At 42.4% G+C, this 19,757-nt stretch overlaps 1 protein-coding gene across 20 annotated transcripts in view; it reads right to left on the bottom strand.

The window, feature by feature from the left end:
- LOC103736114 (protocadherin gamma-C4) overlaps positions 1-19,757 on the bottom strand; it is a 177,030-nt gene that overhangs the window by 33,370 nt on the left and 123,903 nt on the right. For 2 of the 20 annotated variants that reach the window (XM_029564689.1, XM_029564690.1), the window contains exon 2: positions 13,890-14,024. The exons of 17 other annotated variants lie outside the window; for them this stretch is intronic. In XM_029564689.1, the coding sequence (XP_029420549.1) occupies positions 13,890-14,024 (135 nt within the window). Of the gene's footprint in view, positions 1-737; positions 3,872-13,889; positions 14,025-19,757 lie in introns of those variants that run through there. One more of the 20 variants, XM_017798788.2, reaches the window with a different exon arrangement.

Below are 19,757 nucleotides of genomic sequence, written 5' to 3'. Positions count from 1 at the left end.
ATGAATACACATAAAATAAAATTAAAAAAGAAACAAAACAAAAAACCCAACACAAGCCAAACCAACCATAACAACAACATTAGTTTTAATGCAGATGTAGCAATCACTTGAAAGGTGACAGAGGGGGTAGTTTTTATACTGACACTGGTTAGAGATATCCAGCAGTTCATTTTCTTTTTTTTTAAACTTTCATTTATTATTTTTATTTTATGTATATGCATGTATTGCCTGCATGTAGGTAAGCACACCCGTGTCATGCAATGCCTGTGGAGGTCAGAAGAGGCTATCAGATTCCCTGAGACTGGAGTTACGACAGTTGTTAGCTGACATGTGGGTGCTGGGATTCGAACCCGGATCTTCTGCAAGACCAACCAGTGTTCTTAACCACTGTCAAAGCTTAGCTCTGACTGCTGAGATCCTGAGATATAGCCCTAGAGCCCCTCGGTAACACTGGTTAGTTGTGCTAGCATATGAGTGCTGAGGATGTGAATTGAGTTCCTAGTTGAGTCAAGTAGCTTCACCTTTTGGACCACAAACCACACTCTAACCTTCTCCCACAGGCACTGTTTGATCTAGGAAGGATAGGTGAAAGTCTGAAAGCATGCTCAGTAAAACATCTTCACGGTTAACAACAGCAGCAACAACCAACGGAAAACAGCTTCATAGCTTCCTCAACATGGTGCAGGAATCAGCAAGCATTAATTAAAAGAATTCAGCTATGACTTGCTAACCCTTACCTGTCCAGGGGGGGCGCTCTCTGCACCCAACACCTGCCTATAGAACACTGGATCGCAGCTCCGTAGCGTGTTCTGGCGGCTGGCCAGTGGGCTGGCCGCACCAGGTTTCTTTAGCAGCGGGTCGCTGCGGCGTGAGTCGGTGGTCAGGTACACCTGATGGTAAAGGTGTGGCGGCATCAGGCCTCCCCGCACGGCGTCGGTGTGCAGGGAGGGCCCTGGTGTTCGGTACAGGGAGCTCACCGGGGCTCGGTATAAGTCCCTAGACTGCTTCCACTTGTACACTTTGAATATGATCACTCCCAACATTGTGACTGCGAACCCCACAGAGACCAGGATTAGAGAAAGAAGTAAATAAAAGGTGAGATTTTTATTCTGTTCCTGGGGAGCAGAGCCAGAGGGGAACTCGGCCCGGGCTTCCGGAGATTCCTCAGTTACAGACACAGTTAGGGTAGCGGTGGTAGAGAGCAATGGCTCTCCATTGTCTGTGATCAACACTGTGAGAGTCTGCCTGGGTGAGTCTGTATCCTGGACTGGGCGAGCAGTGCTGATTTGACCCGTGTGAAGCCCCACAGCAAAAAGGCTCTGGTTGGAGGCTCCCAGGAGGCTGTAGGAGAGCCAGGCATTGTGCCCTGCATCTGCGTCCCAGCCTACCACCCGTGAGACCACGTGGCCCGCAGCTGTACTTCGGGGCAGCATCTCCACCGAACTCTGGCCAGGCCGTGGGTATAGGACTTGGGGGGCGTTGTCATTGCGGTCAGTAACAAATATGTTCACAGTGATGTTGGTGGCCAGTACGGGAGTGCCCCCGTCGTTGATATGCGCTGTTAGCTCGAACTCTCGCTGATCTTCGTAGTCCAGGGGCACTAAGGTTGATAAGACTCCACTATCACGATTTATTGTGAAATAGCGACCCACCAGCCCGGTTTCCGCTCCTGGCTCCAAGAGAAAGAAGGAAAGGCGGGCATTGTGCGGGGCGTCTGGGTCCCAGACACTTAGGTTTAGTATTGGAACTCCAGGGGGGTTATTTTCCTCAACATAAACGTCGTAGGAAGACTGGGAAGACTGAGGAGGATTGTCGTTGATGTCGGACACTTGAACCTGCACTGTCGTAACAACTGAGAGAGAAGGGGTTCCCGCGTCTCGAGCTGTGATGCTGAGGTTGTATTCTTGCACGGTTTCCCGGTCCAGGACTGCACTGGTTTTCAAAGTGAAGTAATTCTTGAGGGAAGAAGTAAGGCTAAAGGGGAGACCCGGTGGAACCTCGCAGGTCACCATCCCGTTCTCCCCAGCATCCAGATCAGTCACACTGAGCAAAGCGATGACAGTCCCCGGAGGCGCATCCTCAGGGACTGGGCTGTACACGGAGGTGACTGTGATCTCCGGGGCATTGTCATTCACGTCCACAACCTCTACCAATACTTTGCAATGTGCTCCTTCAGGATTGGCGCCTTTGTCTTTAGCCTGGATGTAAATCTCATGGAGTTTCGTGTCTTCGAAGTCCAGTCGACCCTTGATTGTCAGCACCCCGGTTACAAGGTCTAAGGCGAATAGCTCCCGCACACCAGCACGGTTGTGGCTGCCGAAGGAGTAAACGATTTCGCCGTTGAGGCCTTCATCCAGATCAGTTGCACTAACCTGAGCTACGCGAGTGCCGGGGGGCGCATCTTCCCGGACGCGCGCCCGATACAAAGACTGGTTGAAGGCAGGCGCATTGTCGTTTGCGTCCAGCACTGTGATGCGAATGGGAAGGCTGGCGGAGCGAGGTGGGGTTCCTCCGTCCAACGCCGTCAGCACCAACTGGACACTAGGCTCCCGTTCCCAGTCCAGGGTGCGCTCCAGGACCAGCTCCGCGTATTTGGTGCTGTCCTCTCGAGTCTGCACGCGAAGCGCAAAGTATTCGTTATGGCTCAGCTCATAGGTTTGTAAAGAGTTGCTCCCCACATCGGGATCGTGCGCGCTCTCGAGCGGAAAGCGCGTCCCCGGCGCCATGGCCTCGCTAATCTCCAATTTCATTTCCCGGGTGGGGAAAGAGGGATTGTTGTCGTTGATATCCTGGATCACCACTTCCGAGCTGAACAGCTCCAGCGGGTTCTCCACCACCAACTCCAGAGTTACAGTGCAGGAGGGCAGTGTCCCACACAGCTCCTCTCGATCTAGACGGTCGTTTACGAACATCTCTCCGGTCTCCCAGTTCACCTCAAAGAATCTACGGCTCGCTCCGGACACCACCCGGAGCCTGCGCGCTGACAGACTGCCGAGGTCCAGATCAAGGTCCGTGACCACGTTACCCACAGGGAAACCTTTCTCTCTCTCCTCCAGAATCTCATACCGAATGATGGTGGAGGCCTTGCTCAAGGCAGCTAGCAGAAGCAAAACTCCCACCACAATCCCGGTGCGTACCAGTCCGCTCCTCCAGGCCGCTCGGACCATCTCACTCAAAAGCAGTTCTTCTTGGCGGGGTCCAGAGTGTCCCGGCGATTTCGCTGAGAAACTTTCAGCGGGCTAGCGCTTGGGCGCTGAGCTCCGAGTCCGACATGGCTTTCTGGGTGCCACTGATTTGTTCGCCCGCTGTTCAGTCTCTGCCTCATCCCGGGGCGCCGAAAGGGGCCGGGCGGGGGCCAGATCTCCAGCGTCTTCATTGGCCGACAGCGGCACACAGAGTCCCAGCCAATAACTGCACGGAGAATGCGCTAGCGCCGGGCTCTTTGAGCGGGACACGCGCTCGCGCCAGGAACTTCACTTTCCCTTGGCTGCCTTCCAGAGTTTCCGGCCAAGCTCCTGGCCGGAATCAGAGAAGGAAAACCCAACCTGGAAAGCCTACCGCGGGGCGACGAAGTTGGAGGCTCTGTAAATCTCCAAGCCAAACCAGGGCCACGAAACACCTTAATCGCTGTCTTTGATCACAAGAAACCGGAAACGACACTACGTGGTCTGGAAAAATGCCAACAAATCTGGTTTGTTGGAGGACAGAGAAGCAGCCAGACCCTGCTAGGAAGGAGGAATTAGCATTTCTGGGGGACTGATACCATCAGTTTTATGCGCCGGGAGTGTGTATGTGCGCGTATGCTTCGTGGTGATTCTGACTTTGCATGCCTGAGGGTTTAATTGCCTGCAAGTCCCCCTCCCCCCAAACCAGTTTTATCTCAGTCCAAAAGAGCCTGGAGAATTCCATACTTCCTCAGTAGAGCAAATCAACGGGGGCTATTCGTTTGGTTTAACTCTGTCTTAAACTTTAAAAAATAAAATTCAGATTTTATTTCTATTAAAACTGAATGTCACTGCTTTCGTTTTTTTTTTTTAAGAACCAAGAAGCAATGTGAAATTTCCCTACTCCATTTTTCCCAAGGTACATAGTCTGAATTGGTTAGAACATGATCTCTCAAACACTTCCTTGTTACTGGATTAATCAGTTTCCTAAGATTCTGGGTTCATATTCCATTGCTAATAAAGAATAACTTTCTCAGATAGAAGATGGAGCAGAAGGTGTGTATGCTGCGGGGGGAGAGTCCATATGGCACCTAGGACCTTTCATAAAATGATTGAAATCATGGTAGCAAAGCTCTATAAATTCTCTGGAGAAATACAAAGCTTTTAGTCACAGAATAAAAAGTTCCACACTTAGGATTGTAGTCACCAAACAAAATAGCAATGGTTAAGATATTGAATAAGAATTAGCAATACAACAAGGCAGAGTTTAGCTGTATGTCTTAGACAAGAAACTAATCTTGTAAGGGTTCCTGGAATCCTATCCTATTAATAAGGCAGCTGTAAATACCTGGTACAGAGTAAGCCTCAATTAATTATGGAAATCACTGTATTAGATGCTGGTTGTAAAGTTTTAGGAACCACACACTCATTCTGTATACATGTTATACCCTTCCTGAAATATAACTGAATCTTAATCCTAGGCAGGGAGATAGGCAGACAAATTAAAGAAACAGGATATTTTCTGATGAAATAAAAAGTTATATATGACCCGTTTTTTTTTTCACATATTCAGCACTGCCATCTCCCTTAGCCACCCCCCTAGTTTTGAAGTTAGAAGACCTTGTGCCCCCCACCCATCAAAAAAGAAAACAAAACCAGTTTTGTTGTGTCCCCCCGCCCCAAACAGGGTCGCCCTGTAGCCACAGCTGGACTTGAACTCACAGAGATCTGCCTGCCTCTGCCTCCTGAGTGCTGGGATTAAAGGCATGCACCACCACGCCTGGCAATAAAACCAGTTTAAAATAACTGACAATTGGCCAGACCACCAAGAAGTGTGACAGATATTAGAAGATTGATCCATTAGAATTTAGAATCAGGACCATAGCCCAATGACTTGCTACTCAAAGTATGAGAACCAATGGCCACAGGCATTTGGAGCTTGTTAGAAATGAAGACATTTACAGCTCTAGGCCAGCTGTTGAACCAGAATTTGCATTTTACCAAAACACCTGACTGGTTCTAAAACACATTAAAGTTTGATAAGCACAAAATTTAGTGGATTATTCAGAGAGGTACTGTTTTAACAATCTTTTCTTTTTTTGCCTGTTCACTATCACTTGTCACAATTTGGATTCTGAAAACTGAGGGGAGTGTGTTGGAGATTGAACCCAAAGCCTTATACATGCTAGGCAAGGCAAGTGTCTATCTCTGAGCCACACATCCCTAATCCCTGAAAACCAGCTTTAGTTACTTTTCTCCTTAATAATAAGGCTTGTAGTTCTTGTAAGACCTCTTCATAAACCAGCAGATATTTCTGGGATTCACTGTCCACAGTAGGTAGGATGAACTTCCCCAATATTCAGTTAGGTCATTTATTTCTCCTGCATTCCTTAAGAGCACTGTGTTATTCTTGAAATACAATACCAAATCCTTTGTACAGAATTCAAGTTTTCATGCCTTCTTCCTCTCATTACTCCATCCTATTGCTCTCAGTGCAAACAAATGAGCTGGGGATGTAGCTCAGTTGGTTGAGTGATGACCAAGCATGCATGAGGCCCTCAATTTGATTGAATATACTGGGCATGGTAGTACATGTCTATAATCCTGGCACTGAAGAAGTGGAGGCAGAAGGATCAAGGGTCCAAGGTCATCTTTGCCTATAAATAATTTGAGGCCAGCCTAGGCTACATGGCATCCTGTTCCCAAACAAAGTATAATAAAACAAAACAAACTTTTCAGTTTCAGCTAAAAGCAGGATTCTTTATTATGATCTCTTGGAACACCTTTTTTTTTTTCCATTGAACTTAACACAATATAAATTTTGTTGATTTTTATTAGTTTATATTAATTATACAAAGTAAGGGGTTTTATTGTGCCATTGTTATACATTCACGTAATGGATATTTATATTTCCTCCTCTATTACCCTCATCCACTCCTCTGCTTTGCCTCATACACCTTCCTAATAACCCCTCTTTTGTTTTCATATCCTTTCCTCCCCCTTCACTCCTAGATTTCACAGGAGAGAAAACGTGATATTTGTCTTTGTGAATCTGGCTTATTTCACATAAGCAGAATTAATAGCAAGAATTGACAAATGGGATTAGGTTAGATTATTTTTTAAGCATGTATGCCTCTTTCACCCAAAAGAAATTTTTTTAAAAAAGCTTACTGGGTCAGGAACTATACCATTTTTGATAATAATTTGTATTCTACTTACACCCCATACATTACAGTATGTACTTCATGCTTGTATGTGTGTTAAACCTATTGCTTCATGCAAGCTAAGCAAATACTATACCACTGAACTGTATCCCCAGTTCTTTTTTCTAGTTCTCTCCTCTCTCTCTCTCTCTCTCTCTCTCTCTCTCTCTCTCTCTGTTACAGGAAATCATAAGGAATAGTTTAGTAATCTGAGATTCTATTTGGTTTGGGCTATGCACATACCCCTCTCCTAATAATAATGTAGTGGCAGCCTGAAATGCTTACCTGGATATACTATGCACATACAGCCCTCTTTGAATAGTATACCTAGCAACCTATTAGCAACATAGAACCCCCACATCTTCACTGAGCTGCATGCACATCCTGCTCTACACAATGGAGCAAATTTCTCCTCCCCTTAGGTCCATCAACCTTAAACAGATTCTATTCAATTACACTTTACTGATGTCAGGGTTCAAAACTGGAAAGGCTTATCTGGCCTGAGCTGCTCATGCACAATAAAACAAAACTCTGTCCCTAAGTGAACTTTTAGAGAGAATCCCTTATTTATTATCTTATATCTATGCATAATTAGGCAGTCATATGATCAAACTCAGATGCATTATAAAGAGAGATGCACAACAGAAAAATGATTACATGACCTAATCTGCCAATCAAAATAGAGAACCATAAAAACTATGCCCCTTAGTAACCAACTCCTTCTTCCTTTAGATTCTGGGTAAAAAATAAGTCTCTGGGGCCCCAGAATACTTTCACTGAGGTGGTCTGCTATCAATTTTATTTTTCAATTGGTACTATTGCTTTTTAATAAAGTTTCCTAGCTACTTTTCAATCTGAGTGGGCTTTTATTTAATTCTTGAATAAGAAACTAAAATCCTGGCAATGCCTGGCCCAGCGTGTTCTGATAACTTTAGTGTCAACTTGACACACCTGGGTTGAGGGAGCCTCAACTGGGCTCTATTGAACTGGCCTGTGGCCATGTCTGTGGGGCATCTTGAATGTTGTGTGATGTGGGAGGGCCTGGCCCACTGTGGGTGGTGTCACCCCTAGGCAGGTGGGCCTATGTTGCATAACAAAGCAGGCTGAAGCAGCTCAGCTGGCCTGAGTCACAACTCTAAAAAAAAAAAGGAGAGAGAGAGGGGGGGGGGGGGGGCGGAGAAGGGACCAGGGGAGCAAGCCAGTAAGCAGCGTTCCTCCATGGCCTGTGCTTCAGCTTCTACCTCCAGGTTCCTGCCCTGAGTTCCTACCTTGGGTTCCTTGGTGAACTGTGACCTGGGAGATGTAAGATAAAATAAACCCTTTCCTCCCCAAGTTGGTATTGGTCAGAGTATTTTGTCACAGCAATGGAGAAACAAACTAGAATACAGCCTCTGGCTTCTGGTAACAGCCTCACACAATGGGGGGCAAGTGTCCTTCTGAGCCCACAGTACTAGGCCCCAGATACATTTTTAATGTAGTGCCTTCATGTTAACGTCATAATAAGTAACTGTCCCCAGATACATTTTTAATGTAGTGCCTTCATGTTAACGTCATAATAAGTAACTGTAACATACACTAAAGGGGGGGGGGAGAGGGAGAGGGAGAGGGAGAGGGAGAGAGAGAGAGAGAGAGAGAGAGAGAGAGAGAGAGAGAGAGAAACTCATTTGTGTGTATTCATTTTCTCTAGTTTTTTCTCCCAGTGGTGGAGACTGAACTCAGGCCTTGTGGAAGCACTCTACGAGTGAGATATTTCTCCAGCTCATAGACACATTCATTCTTTTAAGCTATCAGTGGTTCAAAAGAAAATGTTTCTTTTTTATTTTTATTTTATGTGGATGAGTATTTTGCCTGCATGTGTACCACATGTGTGCCTAGTGCTCACAGAGGCCAGAAGAAGGTGTGGGGATCCCCTAGAGCTGGAGTTATGGACAGGAGCTGCCATGTGGATGCTGGTACTGAGCCTGGGTCCTCTGTAAGAGCAGTAAGTGCTCTTAACTGCTGAGCCATCTCTCCAGCCCCATGAAACAGTTTAACTCTAATGATTTGAAGGGAGAATACAGGTTGCCAAAGAGCCACATTAGCTGTAGTAACTTGTTGTCACCTGTAACCAGGGAAAATAGAAGTATGAGCATATAGAATTAACACAATTTCCTAGTCTCCATCTTTTATCTTGTCTTATCATTTCAAGAGCTCTTCTGACCAATGAGATATAGTAAAAATAATGTGCTTTCAAAACAGAAAGCAAACATAGTATATGGTAAATATACTATGGTGTCAAAAAAGAATCAACTTCCAATACTGAATATTCCCTTAGTAGTTGCTTAACTATGAAAACTATACTTTTATTTTTATGGTGGCGGGTTACTGACCCCAGGGCTTTGTACTTGCTAGATAAGCATTCTACCACTGAATTACAACCCTAGCCCTAAAACTTTTATTTTTTAACTTTTATTAATCTGTAAACTAGGAGTAATAATAGTGCTCATTGAAAAACAATAGCACTTGAATCATCTTTAAATCTTTTCAACAACTATACACTGCATACTGCCCACCAATATAATTCAAGGATTTTAGTAAATTTATATTCATTCAACTAACATTCAGGTTTAGGATAATCCCTTCACCGAGAAAATTCCCCTCATGGTTATCTACTCTTACTCTTACTCAGCCTCGGGGAATTGCTTTCTGTTTTTGTGGGTTTGCCTACCTGCCTTTTTTCCCTTCTTTCCTTCCTCCCCACACCCTCATATCCTTGGGATTGAGCTCAGGCACATATTAGGCTAGTGCTATATTAGTGAGCTACACTTCAGCTCCATAGTTCTGATTTTGTGGAATTTTCACTAAAGAGGAATAATAGACAACTCCTGCAGTATATTGAACTCTGTACAGAGAGCCCTGGGGCAAGTGGGAACACTGAGCAACTCAATGTTTCAGGGATAGCTGACTAAATGCCTAAGGAGAACACCCTGGTTTATCCATTGGTGCTGTCAAACAGAAACTAGGTGAGATGGAGGAGAACAACAGCAGCACTATGAAAAAGGCAGCTGTTTAGCTGAAGAAAATATGTGAAAAGGGTATTGCTGTACCACACTAAAGAAAAGCTTGATACAACAACAACAAAACGAGCCATCCAGGCTGAAAATAACAAGAGGAAGGGGAAAATGAGGAGAAGGAATACGAAGGTGAATATTATAAATAATTTGATTCTAGTACAGTATTATTTCTTGTATACAAGGCATGTACCAACTCCTCCCCCTCCATCAGACACAACTCAATCTTTTTAAAAGAAAAAATAAAACAAAACAAAAACCCCTTAAGTATGAAGCTGTGTAAGCTTTGCTTTTAAACTGCAATGCCTCTTTGAGACAAGGTCTCACTATATAGCCTTGCTGGCCTGGAACTGAGTATATAGATGAGGCTGGCCTTGAACTCTTATCCCCTCCTGCCTCTGCCTCTGCTGGAATTAAAGCCTTGCACCACTATGCCAGGCCTGCAATGTCTCTTTTTGTCTACACACACTACCAAATGAAGTTCTTTTTCTCTTTTTCTTTCTTTTCTCTCCCTCCCTTTCTTTCTTGACAGGGTCTCACTATATATCCTTGACTTGCCTATATAGGGAACTCCCTATACAGACCAGGCTGAACTTGAACTCACAGAGATCTGCCTGCCTCTGCCTCCTGTGTGATGAGATTAAAGATATGTGTCACTATGCCTGGTTGTGGCATAAAATTGTATTTATTTTTAAATAGCAAAAATTGTGTGGGAATGGTAGTTTTGGTGTTCTATGGAACTCATATGAAATAATTATTCTACTAGGTAAATACCACCTTGCAATTGCAATTTTTTTATTTTAAAAATCCAGGGGCTGGAGAGATGGGTCAGTGGTTAAGAGCACCAGCTGTTCTTACAGAGGACCTGGGTTCAGTTTCTAGCACCCACATGGCAGCTCACAACTCTCTGTAGCTCTAATTTCAAGGGTTCCGACACCTTCACACCTCTGGCCTCCACAGGCACTGCACACACGGTACACATACATACATGCAGGCAAAACACTCATACAAAGAAAGTTCAAAATCAAATTTTAAAAATCCAATATCAGATGGGCATGGTGGCGCACGCCTTTAATCCCAGCACTCGGGAGGCAGAGGCAGGCAGATCTCTGTGAGTTCAAGGCCAGCCTGGTCTACATAGTGAGTTCCAGGCCAGCTGCAGCTACAGGGAGATCCTGTCTCAAAAAGACCAAAAAAAAAAAAATCCAATATCAGCTGTTTTGTTGACATTCTGAATGTTTCTGGGTAAATAGAATTTTTATTAGAAGAAATTATAAAATATGTTCGCCTTTAATTCTAGCTTCCTTAGCACAATGTCTAATCCAGTGTTGATTACACCCTCAATTCTCTTCTTTCTCTAAACTTTCTCACTTAATAAGTGGCACTTCATAAGCCACTTTTTAAGCATCCTCTGCATCACCATATCCAATTCACTGCCAGTCCATATCAATGCTTATGATCTCTAAAGTGTGTGTGTGTGTGTGTGTGTGTGTGTGTGTGTGTGATTTGTTTTGTAGTCCTAGGAATCAAATCTAGGACCTTTGTGCATGCTAGGTAAGGGTTCTACTACCAAGATAGAGCCCCAGTTCCAAAGTATGTGTGTATATACCATATGCCTACACACGTGTGTGCGCGCATGTGCATGTTTGTGTGTTGACTGATTGATTGATTCATTGATTGATTGATTGATTGATTGATTGATTGATTGAGACAAGGTCTAACTATGTATCCCTGGCTGGCTTGGAACTCTATGTAGACCAGGCTCACCTGAAACTTGAAGAGATTTGCCTGTTTCTGCTTCCTTAGTGCTGGGATTAAAAGCGTGCGCCACCACACTCAGCTTCCAAAGTATATTTTGAAACTATCAATTACTTTCTCTGTCTACGGCCACCACCTGACTCAAAGCCACCTTACATACTAAGATAGATTCCTTTCTGATAGTTTTACTCCTCTTCCATTTCATATACAGTCTTGAGGCTTCCTTGAAATATTATGTACCTTCCTTGCTAAACAATGCTTGGCACTAAAACTGGCTGTATAATTTGCTGGGTTGCTGTAAAATAACATTATGGAGCTTGTTAAATTATTGAGAATTAAAAAATATTTTATTTTATTTTTTATGTGTATGCGTGTATTGCCTGCATGTATGTAAGTGCACCCGTGTAGTGTAATGCCCTCAGAGGACAGAAGAGGCTGTTGGATCCCCTGGAACTGGAGTTACGAACAGTTGTGAGCTGCCATGTGGGTGCTGGGATTCAAACCCAGGTCTTCTGCAAGAACAGCCAGTGTTCTTAACTGCTGAGCCATTTCTCCACCCCCTAATTACTGAGAATTTTAAGGCAGTGACAGCAGAGCATTATCCCAGGCACAGATGGCTTTTATGTATGGGTCCCCTCCTAGCATGAAACCCTGTGTGACTGAACAGGCTACACGCCCATGATAATGGCCCTGCCTGGTACTGAGGAAACTCTTTAAAAAGATTACATGATTTATTATTATTATTATTATTATTATTATTTTGTATTTTTGAGACAAGAGCTTCCTGTAGCCCCAGCTGACCTGGAACTCACTATGTTGACAAGGCTGGCCTTGATCTCACAGAGATCTGCCTGCCTCTACTCCATAGAGTTGGGATTGAAGGAGTGTGCTACCACACCCATCAGGTGATATTATTTTTATTATTAAATAATTGGTTAATTATCTAATACTGTTCCAAGGGTGTCAGTTATATCAGACAATCCAATTCAAGATGTTTTAAAAGTAAATCATTGCATTCTAGAAAAAATGTATTTTCAGTCAGGCATGATGGCTCACATATATAGTTTCAGCACTTAGGATGCTGAGGCAACAAAACTGCAGTGAGTCCAAGGCCAGCCTGACAGACATAGTGTTTTCCAGGTCAGCCTGAACTACAGAATGAGACCCTGTCTCAAGAACAAAAACAACAAAACTTATATACATGCATATTCTTCTTAATAACATCCTAAATGTCAGCTAGTAATCTTTCAATTCAATCTAATTTATCTATTGAACAGCATCCTAAGGTCAAACAAAGAGATCTGAAGAGAAATATAATAAAACAGATAACTTTATTATCAAACAAACATGTACTCCAAGTTAGACAGTAGGAGTTTCAAAGATTTGGCAAAGAATCGGCAAAGAATCTGAATGGGCTAGCTTTAATATTTACCTAGATTATCTGAATATTTTGCTCACTTTGATTTGAAAAGATAATCTGTGATTTTAATAAATTTTGTAAGATCTCCATTCTGTCTAAGAATAAGAAGAAATCTCATAAAATCTTTTGGAATGAATGATTTTATAGCTCAAACGCTTTGTTTTCATGTGTTTGTTTATTTTAAGATGGGTTTCATGCAGCCCAGGCTGTCCTGAAACTCACTATATAGCTGAAGATGACCTTGAATTCTCAGCCTCCTGTCTCCATCTCCCAAGACCTGGGATTATAATCATGGGCCACCACAGTCAGCTAGAGGTGAAAAGCTTTTTAGAATATGTTTATACACTCTCTGTTTAATATTTTCTTCAGTCTTGGTTAAATTAGCATCCTATGACTGTTTATTACATCACAAAATAAACATGTCAGGAAACTACCTGCAAAATACTTACTAAATTTGTCCACACAAACGTCTTGCAAGAGACCTAAATTCTCCTCAGACAGAATTTGTTCAGTTTTGCCCCAATGTGTTGTTTTCACATTGCTCTATAATCACCACTAGTTCTCACTAAATGGCTGAGTGTTCTAGCATTATTTTTTTCATTAATTTATTTCATTATATACTTTTAATTTTAAGGAAAGAGTAAATGGCACTATAGAAGTTTAGTATATGATAGAGACATTATCTTAGATTATGGAAATTTTAGAAAAAAGATTTACTTTATTTTATGTGTATCAGTGTTCTTCCTGCATGTATGAGTATACTACATGCATGCCTGATGCCTGCAGAGGCCAGAAGAGGATGTTGAATCCCCTGGAGCTGGAGTTACAGACTGTTGTGAACCACCATGAAGGTGCTGGGAACCAGATTCTGATCCTTTTAAAGAATAGCAAGTGCTCTTAACTGCTGAGCATCTCTCCAGCCTCTATTTATTTATTTATTTATTTATTTATTTATTTGTTTGTTTGTTTGTTTTGTGTAGGGGACAAAGAAAGGGAGAGAGGGAGGGAGGGAGGGAGGGAGGGAAAATGAACATGTGAAGGACAGAGGATGGCTTGTGGGAGTCTTTTTTTTCCTTCTACCATGTAGGTTCTAAGGATGGAACTCAGGTTGTCAGGCTTGGTGGTAATACCTTTACTTCCTGAGCCATCTTGCCAGCTCAGATGTACTTTTAAAAAATATTTTATTATTTTAATTTTATGTGTATGAGTGTATTGCCTGCATGTATGTGAGTGCACCTGTGTCATGCAATGCCACGGAGGCCAGAAGAGGGCTTTGGATCCCCTGGAACTGGAGTTAAGGAAGGTTTGTAGCTGCCATGTGGGTGCTGGGAATCAAACCCGGGTCCTCTGCAAGAGCAGTCAGTTCTCGTAACCGCTGAGCCATCTCTCCAGCCCCCAGATGTACTTTCTGGGTAGTGGTATTGAATAGCTATTTGGAAAAAAAGATAAACTTAGATTCATACTCAGAACACATAGGAATACATTTTAAATTTTATTTATTTATTTTTATTCTATGTGTATGAGTGTTTTTCATGTATGTATGTAAGTTCACCTGTATGTGCAATGCCTGTAGAAGTCAGAAGAGGGATCAGATCCCCTGGAACTGGAATTATGGACCATTGCCAGCTACCATGTGGGTACTGGGAACTAAACCTGGGTCATCTGCAAAAGTCAGTACTCTTAACTTCTGAGTCATCTCTTCAGCCTCAGAAGTACACTTCAAATAGATTAGAAATCTAAATATAAAAAAATTGATTTGATTTTTCATTACAAAAAAAATGCAGTAAGCATCGTCAAAAGGCAAATGAAGGTGTGGTGGTACAAGCCTTTAATCCTGGTACTCAGGAGGGAGAGGAAGGCAGATCTTTGTGAGTTCCAGGCCATTCTGGTCTACATAGTGAGATGCTGTCAGGGCTGTATAGTGAGATGCTGTCTTAAAAAAAATAAACAAAAGAAAAACAAAAACAAAAGAATAGCAAATGACATATGGGTAGAAAACATGTTCAAAAAGCTCTTGGACAAAGAGCTAATATCTTTAATTTCTAAATAATTTTTAATAAACAGAATAAAACCCACAAAAACTACTATAAAAATGACCACAACATGAAGAGATTTTTTTTTTGACAGGGTCTCATGTAGTACAGATTGGCTCAAACTTTTTTAAAATTTGATTTTTATGTATTTCATACAGAACATCTTAATCATCTTTATACTCCCTTTCCCACTGGCACACTCCCATAGCCCCCCCCCCACTGTAATTCATACATTCTGTCATTTGTGTTAAGGCCTATCATGTCGTTAGTGTCCCCAGATGCTCCTCAGTGCAAGTTCATCCACTGGGATCTAGTCAACCTATCTACAGTCCCTCCCTTTAAGAAGATCAGCTTTGGGGTTGGAGAGATGGCTCAGTGGTTAAGAGAGCTGACTGCTCTTGCAGAGGACCCGGGTTTGATTCCCAGCACCCACATGGTGGCTATGAACTGTCCTTAACTCCAGTTCCAGGGGAATCCGAAGCTCTCTTCTGACCTTCGTGGCACGTGAGGGAGAGTATAACTTACATACTGGGTGGGCTGACCAGGCTCCTGTAGACACATTTACACTGAAGGACATTTGGGTACAAACGCCTGAATGAATAGGACTCAGCATGTATGGCAGAGTGCATAAGGGATAGGAGAAGGCATGGATAGGGGAGGGATCTAGATTTGAGTGGGAAATGTTGTATGAAATTTAGAAAGCTCAATTGTCTCAAAAAAACCAAAAAAAAAAAAAAAAGATCAGCTCTTCCTCACCCAGTACCCAGTAGTTGCCAATAATTCTTTGACTAAGATTGGGGCCTGCTACCCATTTCCACAATTCTGTGCTAGGTTTTTGTCTGCTTGAGTTTGCATGGGTCTTGTGCATGCTGACACCATTGGTTCATATGAGAAGAGTCCCAGTCCAAAAACCTACTGAAAAATTACACATATCTCTACATGAGTCCATGTATTTAACTTCACTGTTTCTTAAAGGAATATAGTAAGTCCAAACACTCAACAATTTATACTGTCATTCACTGACCAGGTCAGCATCTGTAACCCAATTCCAAAGCACAGCTTGGAGAACAGCATTTGAAACTCAATGCTCAAAGAATCACCCAGAAGTGTGGCCAGCATCTGAACACTGGCCTTTCAAAGGAATGCCCAGGGATGTGATAACCATCTGGGAACCCAGGAAGGAATGCTAAGAGAACGGAGACTGATCTAGCAGATGGGTCAGATTGCATTCATACTCTGTACCCCATCTAGCCCTCCTCTCTTCACAATGATGCCTCCTTTAACACTCAATGTCCATTTAGCAGTCCAGCCCTTCTCTGCTCTGTTCTTGTCCTCTCCTTCCTTGTCTCCCTTTTTTCATTTTTCTTTTCATAAACTTTCCTAAAGACTGTAGGTTGGCCTGGTTTATGGGGTCTCTGTATCTCAGCATCCTAAGAGCTTAGGACTGTTTTACCTGATTGCATTTCTTTACTTCTCTCTTCTCATTCTACCTTTAGCCAAAATTGTCTCACTCCCTTCCCAGACTGTCTCTTCCAATCCTCCATCTCTTTACATTTCCCTCCTCTTCTTTTTTAAAAATTTTATTCATTATTTTTATTTTATGTATATGAGTGTGTTGCGTGCATGTAAGTGCACTTGTGTCATGCAATGCCTGCAGAGGTCAGAAGAGGGCATCATATCCCCTAGAACTGGATCGAGATAGGGATGGTTGTTAGCCACCATGTGGGTGCTAGGAACAAAATCCAGGTCCTCTGCAAGAACAACCAATGCTCTTAATGCTGAGCCATCTCTCCAGCCCCCTGTTCTTTTTCTCTACCAATTCCATACTCCTCTGCCTTTTTCCATTTCCACTCATACCCACAGTAATTAATAAATTACTGAGCATGGCATTATAACTTTACTTCCCAAAATAATTGGCACTTCAGAAATGCCTTTTTAAAAAAATATTTATTTATTTATTTGTACATGTTTGAGTGTCTGCCTACATGTAAGTGCACCACATGTGTGTAATACCCACCAAGGCCAGAAGAGGGCATCAGATCCTATGGAACTGGCTTGAACTCAGAGATCCACCGACCTCTGCTTATTTTATTTATTATTTTTATTTTATGTGTATGAGTGTATTGCCTGCATGTATGTGAGTGCACCCATGTCATGCAACGCCGCAGAGGTCAGAAAGAGGGCTTTGGATTCCCGTGGAACTGGAGTTAAGGACGGTTTGTAGCCACCATGTGGGTGCTGGGAATCGAACCCGGGTCCTCTACAAGAGCAGTCAGTGCCCTTACGAGCCATCTCTCCAGCCCAAGAAATGGTTTTTTTTTTTTTTTTGAGACAGGGTCTCTCTGTAGCTCCCAAGTGCTAGGATTAAAGGCATACGCCACCATGCCTGGCAAGAAATGCCTTTTAAAAAAAGATTTATTTGTGTTTGGTGTGTGTGTGTGTGTGTGTGTGTGTGTGCCTTTGGATGTACTTGTGCACCACAGCATGCAAGTGGAAAACTTGTGGGAGTCAGTCCTCTATTTCTACCATGTTGATCCTGGGTATTGAACTTAAGTTGCCAGGCTTGGCAGCAGTTGCCTTTATCCACTGAGCCACCTTGCTGGTTCCAGAAGTGAGTGTTTTTTATTTGACTATTATTGTATGTTCATACTGTGCATACTTCTTGAGAGTGATTGTTTTTCAGACAGTATTCTATTCTCAAGAAAGTACTGGGGATCAAGTCTGGTACCCCAAATGCCAGTCTAGCAAAGGAAAATGACCCTTTACATTTACAAAACCCACTACAACCTAGTCCCTCTTAAACATTGTGAACACGTCTACTAAAATAAAGATGAAAAAAAAATTCAACCAAGCCTAGACACTTAAGTCCCAATGCATAAACACAAGAAACATGAAAAACCAAGGCAAAATGATTCCTCCCAAAAGTACTAATCCCATAGTAATGGCCTCCAATGAGAGTGAATTAAATGAAATCTTAGAAAAAGAATTCAAAAGAATGATTATAAATAAGTATGCTCAAAGAAAACAAGGAGGACACAAACAAACTCCTGAGTGAATTCCAAGAGAACACAAATAAACAGCTGAATGAAATAAGGAAGTCATTACAGGAACTGAAACTGGAATTTAATAAAAAGAAATACTGGAAATGAAAAATTCAGTAAGTCAAAAAGTTCCGCGGAAAGCCTCACTAACAGAGTGGATCAAGGGGAGGGCAGAACATGTGGGCTTGAAGACAAGGTACAAGAACTGGAACATTAGACATTGATGAGACAAAGTAACAAAAAGTATAATTGGAATATTTGAGATCTGTGGGACATCATGAAAAGACCCATGCTATGGATTGTAGACAAAGACGAATAATTCCATGGTAAAGACATAGAAAGCATTTAAAAATAAAATCATAGCAGAAAAATGCCCCAAACTAGGGAACAAGATGCCCATTCAGGTGTGGGAGGCATTTAGAACACCAAACAGACGAGACATGAAAAGAACCTTCCCATATCATATTATAGTTAAGATGCAAAGTATATGATTAAAGTATTTTAAAAGCTGCAAAAGAAAAAACACCGAATTACACATAAAGGCAGGCCCATTAGAATAATGGCAGGTTTCTCAAAAAAACTTAAAAAGCCAGGAGGATTTGGAATGATGTATTTTAAGTCCTGAAAGACAACTGCCAACCCAGATCTGGGTGTGGTGGCACATGCCTGTAATCCCAGCACTCAGGAGGCAGAGGCAGGCAGATCTCTGTGAGTTCGAGGCCACCCTGGTCTACAAAGTGAGTTCTAGGCCAGCTGGGACTACAGGGAGACCCTGTCTCAAAAAGACAAAAACAAAACAAAACAAAAACAAAAAGAAAAAAAACTATTTGTCATAATCAAAAGAGAAAGAAAACTTTCCATGATAAAAAAAAATAGGCTAAAGAAATTCATAACATTAAGCCAGTCCTACAGAAAATATCTGAAGGAACTCTTTGGACAGAGAGAAAGATGAACACATCCATGAGGCTACAGGAAAGAATAAACCATTCAAGAATCTAGTTATGCAATGGAAGAATGGGAAAACACCAGATACTACAAAAATAAAATGACAGGAACAATACATTCCTTTCAATAATAACTTTGAATGGTCACAATTCACCGATGAAAAGGCACAGACTAACATCCATCTATTGCCTCCAATAAATGGACCTCATCATTAAAAACAGAGAGGGTGAACGAATGGAAAAAGATATTTCAATCAAATGGAATTAGGAAACAAATAGATGTAGTCACAAGAGCCAGGTGTGGTGGTGTGCACTTTTAATCCCAGCCCTCGGGAGGCAGGGGCAGGTGGATCTCTGCAAGATCGAGGCCACCCTGGTTCACACTGTGACTTCCAGGTGGGCTGTGACTAAGGAGACCCTGTCAAAAAACAACCAACAAGAAGAAAAAAGAAGTAGTCACAAGAAATAGAGTTTACCTCATATTGATTAAAGATAAGCCCATCAAGTGGACATTACAGTTTTTGACATACACACACCAAATACAAATGAACCCAATTTCATAAAACAAATACTACTAGATATAAAGTCACAGATTAATCGCAACACAGAACTAGTGGGTGACTTTAATACTCCATTTTCACCAACACGCAGGTCACTCTGACAAAAACAGAGAAGCTTCTGAGTTAAATGACATCACAGATCAAGTGGACCTAACAGCCATTCACTGAACATTCCTTCCAAACACTGCATAATATACATTCTTTTCAGCAATCCATGGAACTTTCTCTGAAATAGATCATACACTAGGATACAAGGCAGGTCTTAACAAATATAGAGAACTTGATAAAATTTCTTGTGTTCTGCCCACAATGGAGAAAACTAGAAATTAAAGGGCTGGAGAGATGGCTCAGCTGTCAGAGCACTTTTCTGCTCTTTCAGAGGATCTGAGGTTGGTTCCCAGCACCCACATCAAGGGACTCAAAATCACCTGTAACTCCAGCTCTAGGAGATTCCATAGCCTTTCTGGCCTTTTTGGTCACCTGCACACACATGTGCATATACATTCACACACACATACATATAAATAATACAAATAAATATTTTTTTTGAGACAGGGTCTCCCTGTAGCCCCAGCTGTCCTGGA

Source organism: Nannospalax galili, unplaced genomic scaffold (assembly GCF_000622305.1).
Source record: "Nannospalax galili isolate Female #2095 unplaced genomic scaffold, S.galili_v1.0 scaffold1077, whole genome shotgun sequence".
In the NCBI taxonomy this organism is placed as follows: Eukaryota; Metazoa; Chordata; class Mammalia; order Rodentia; family Spalacidae; genus Nannospalax; species Nannospalax galili.
Note: the sequence above shows the minus strand (reverse complement) of the source record. Positions and strands in the feature narration are given on the sequence as shown.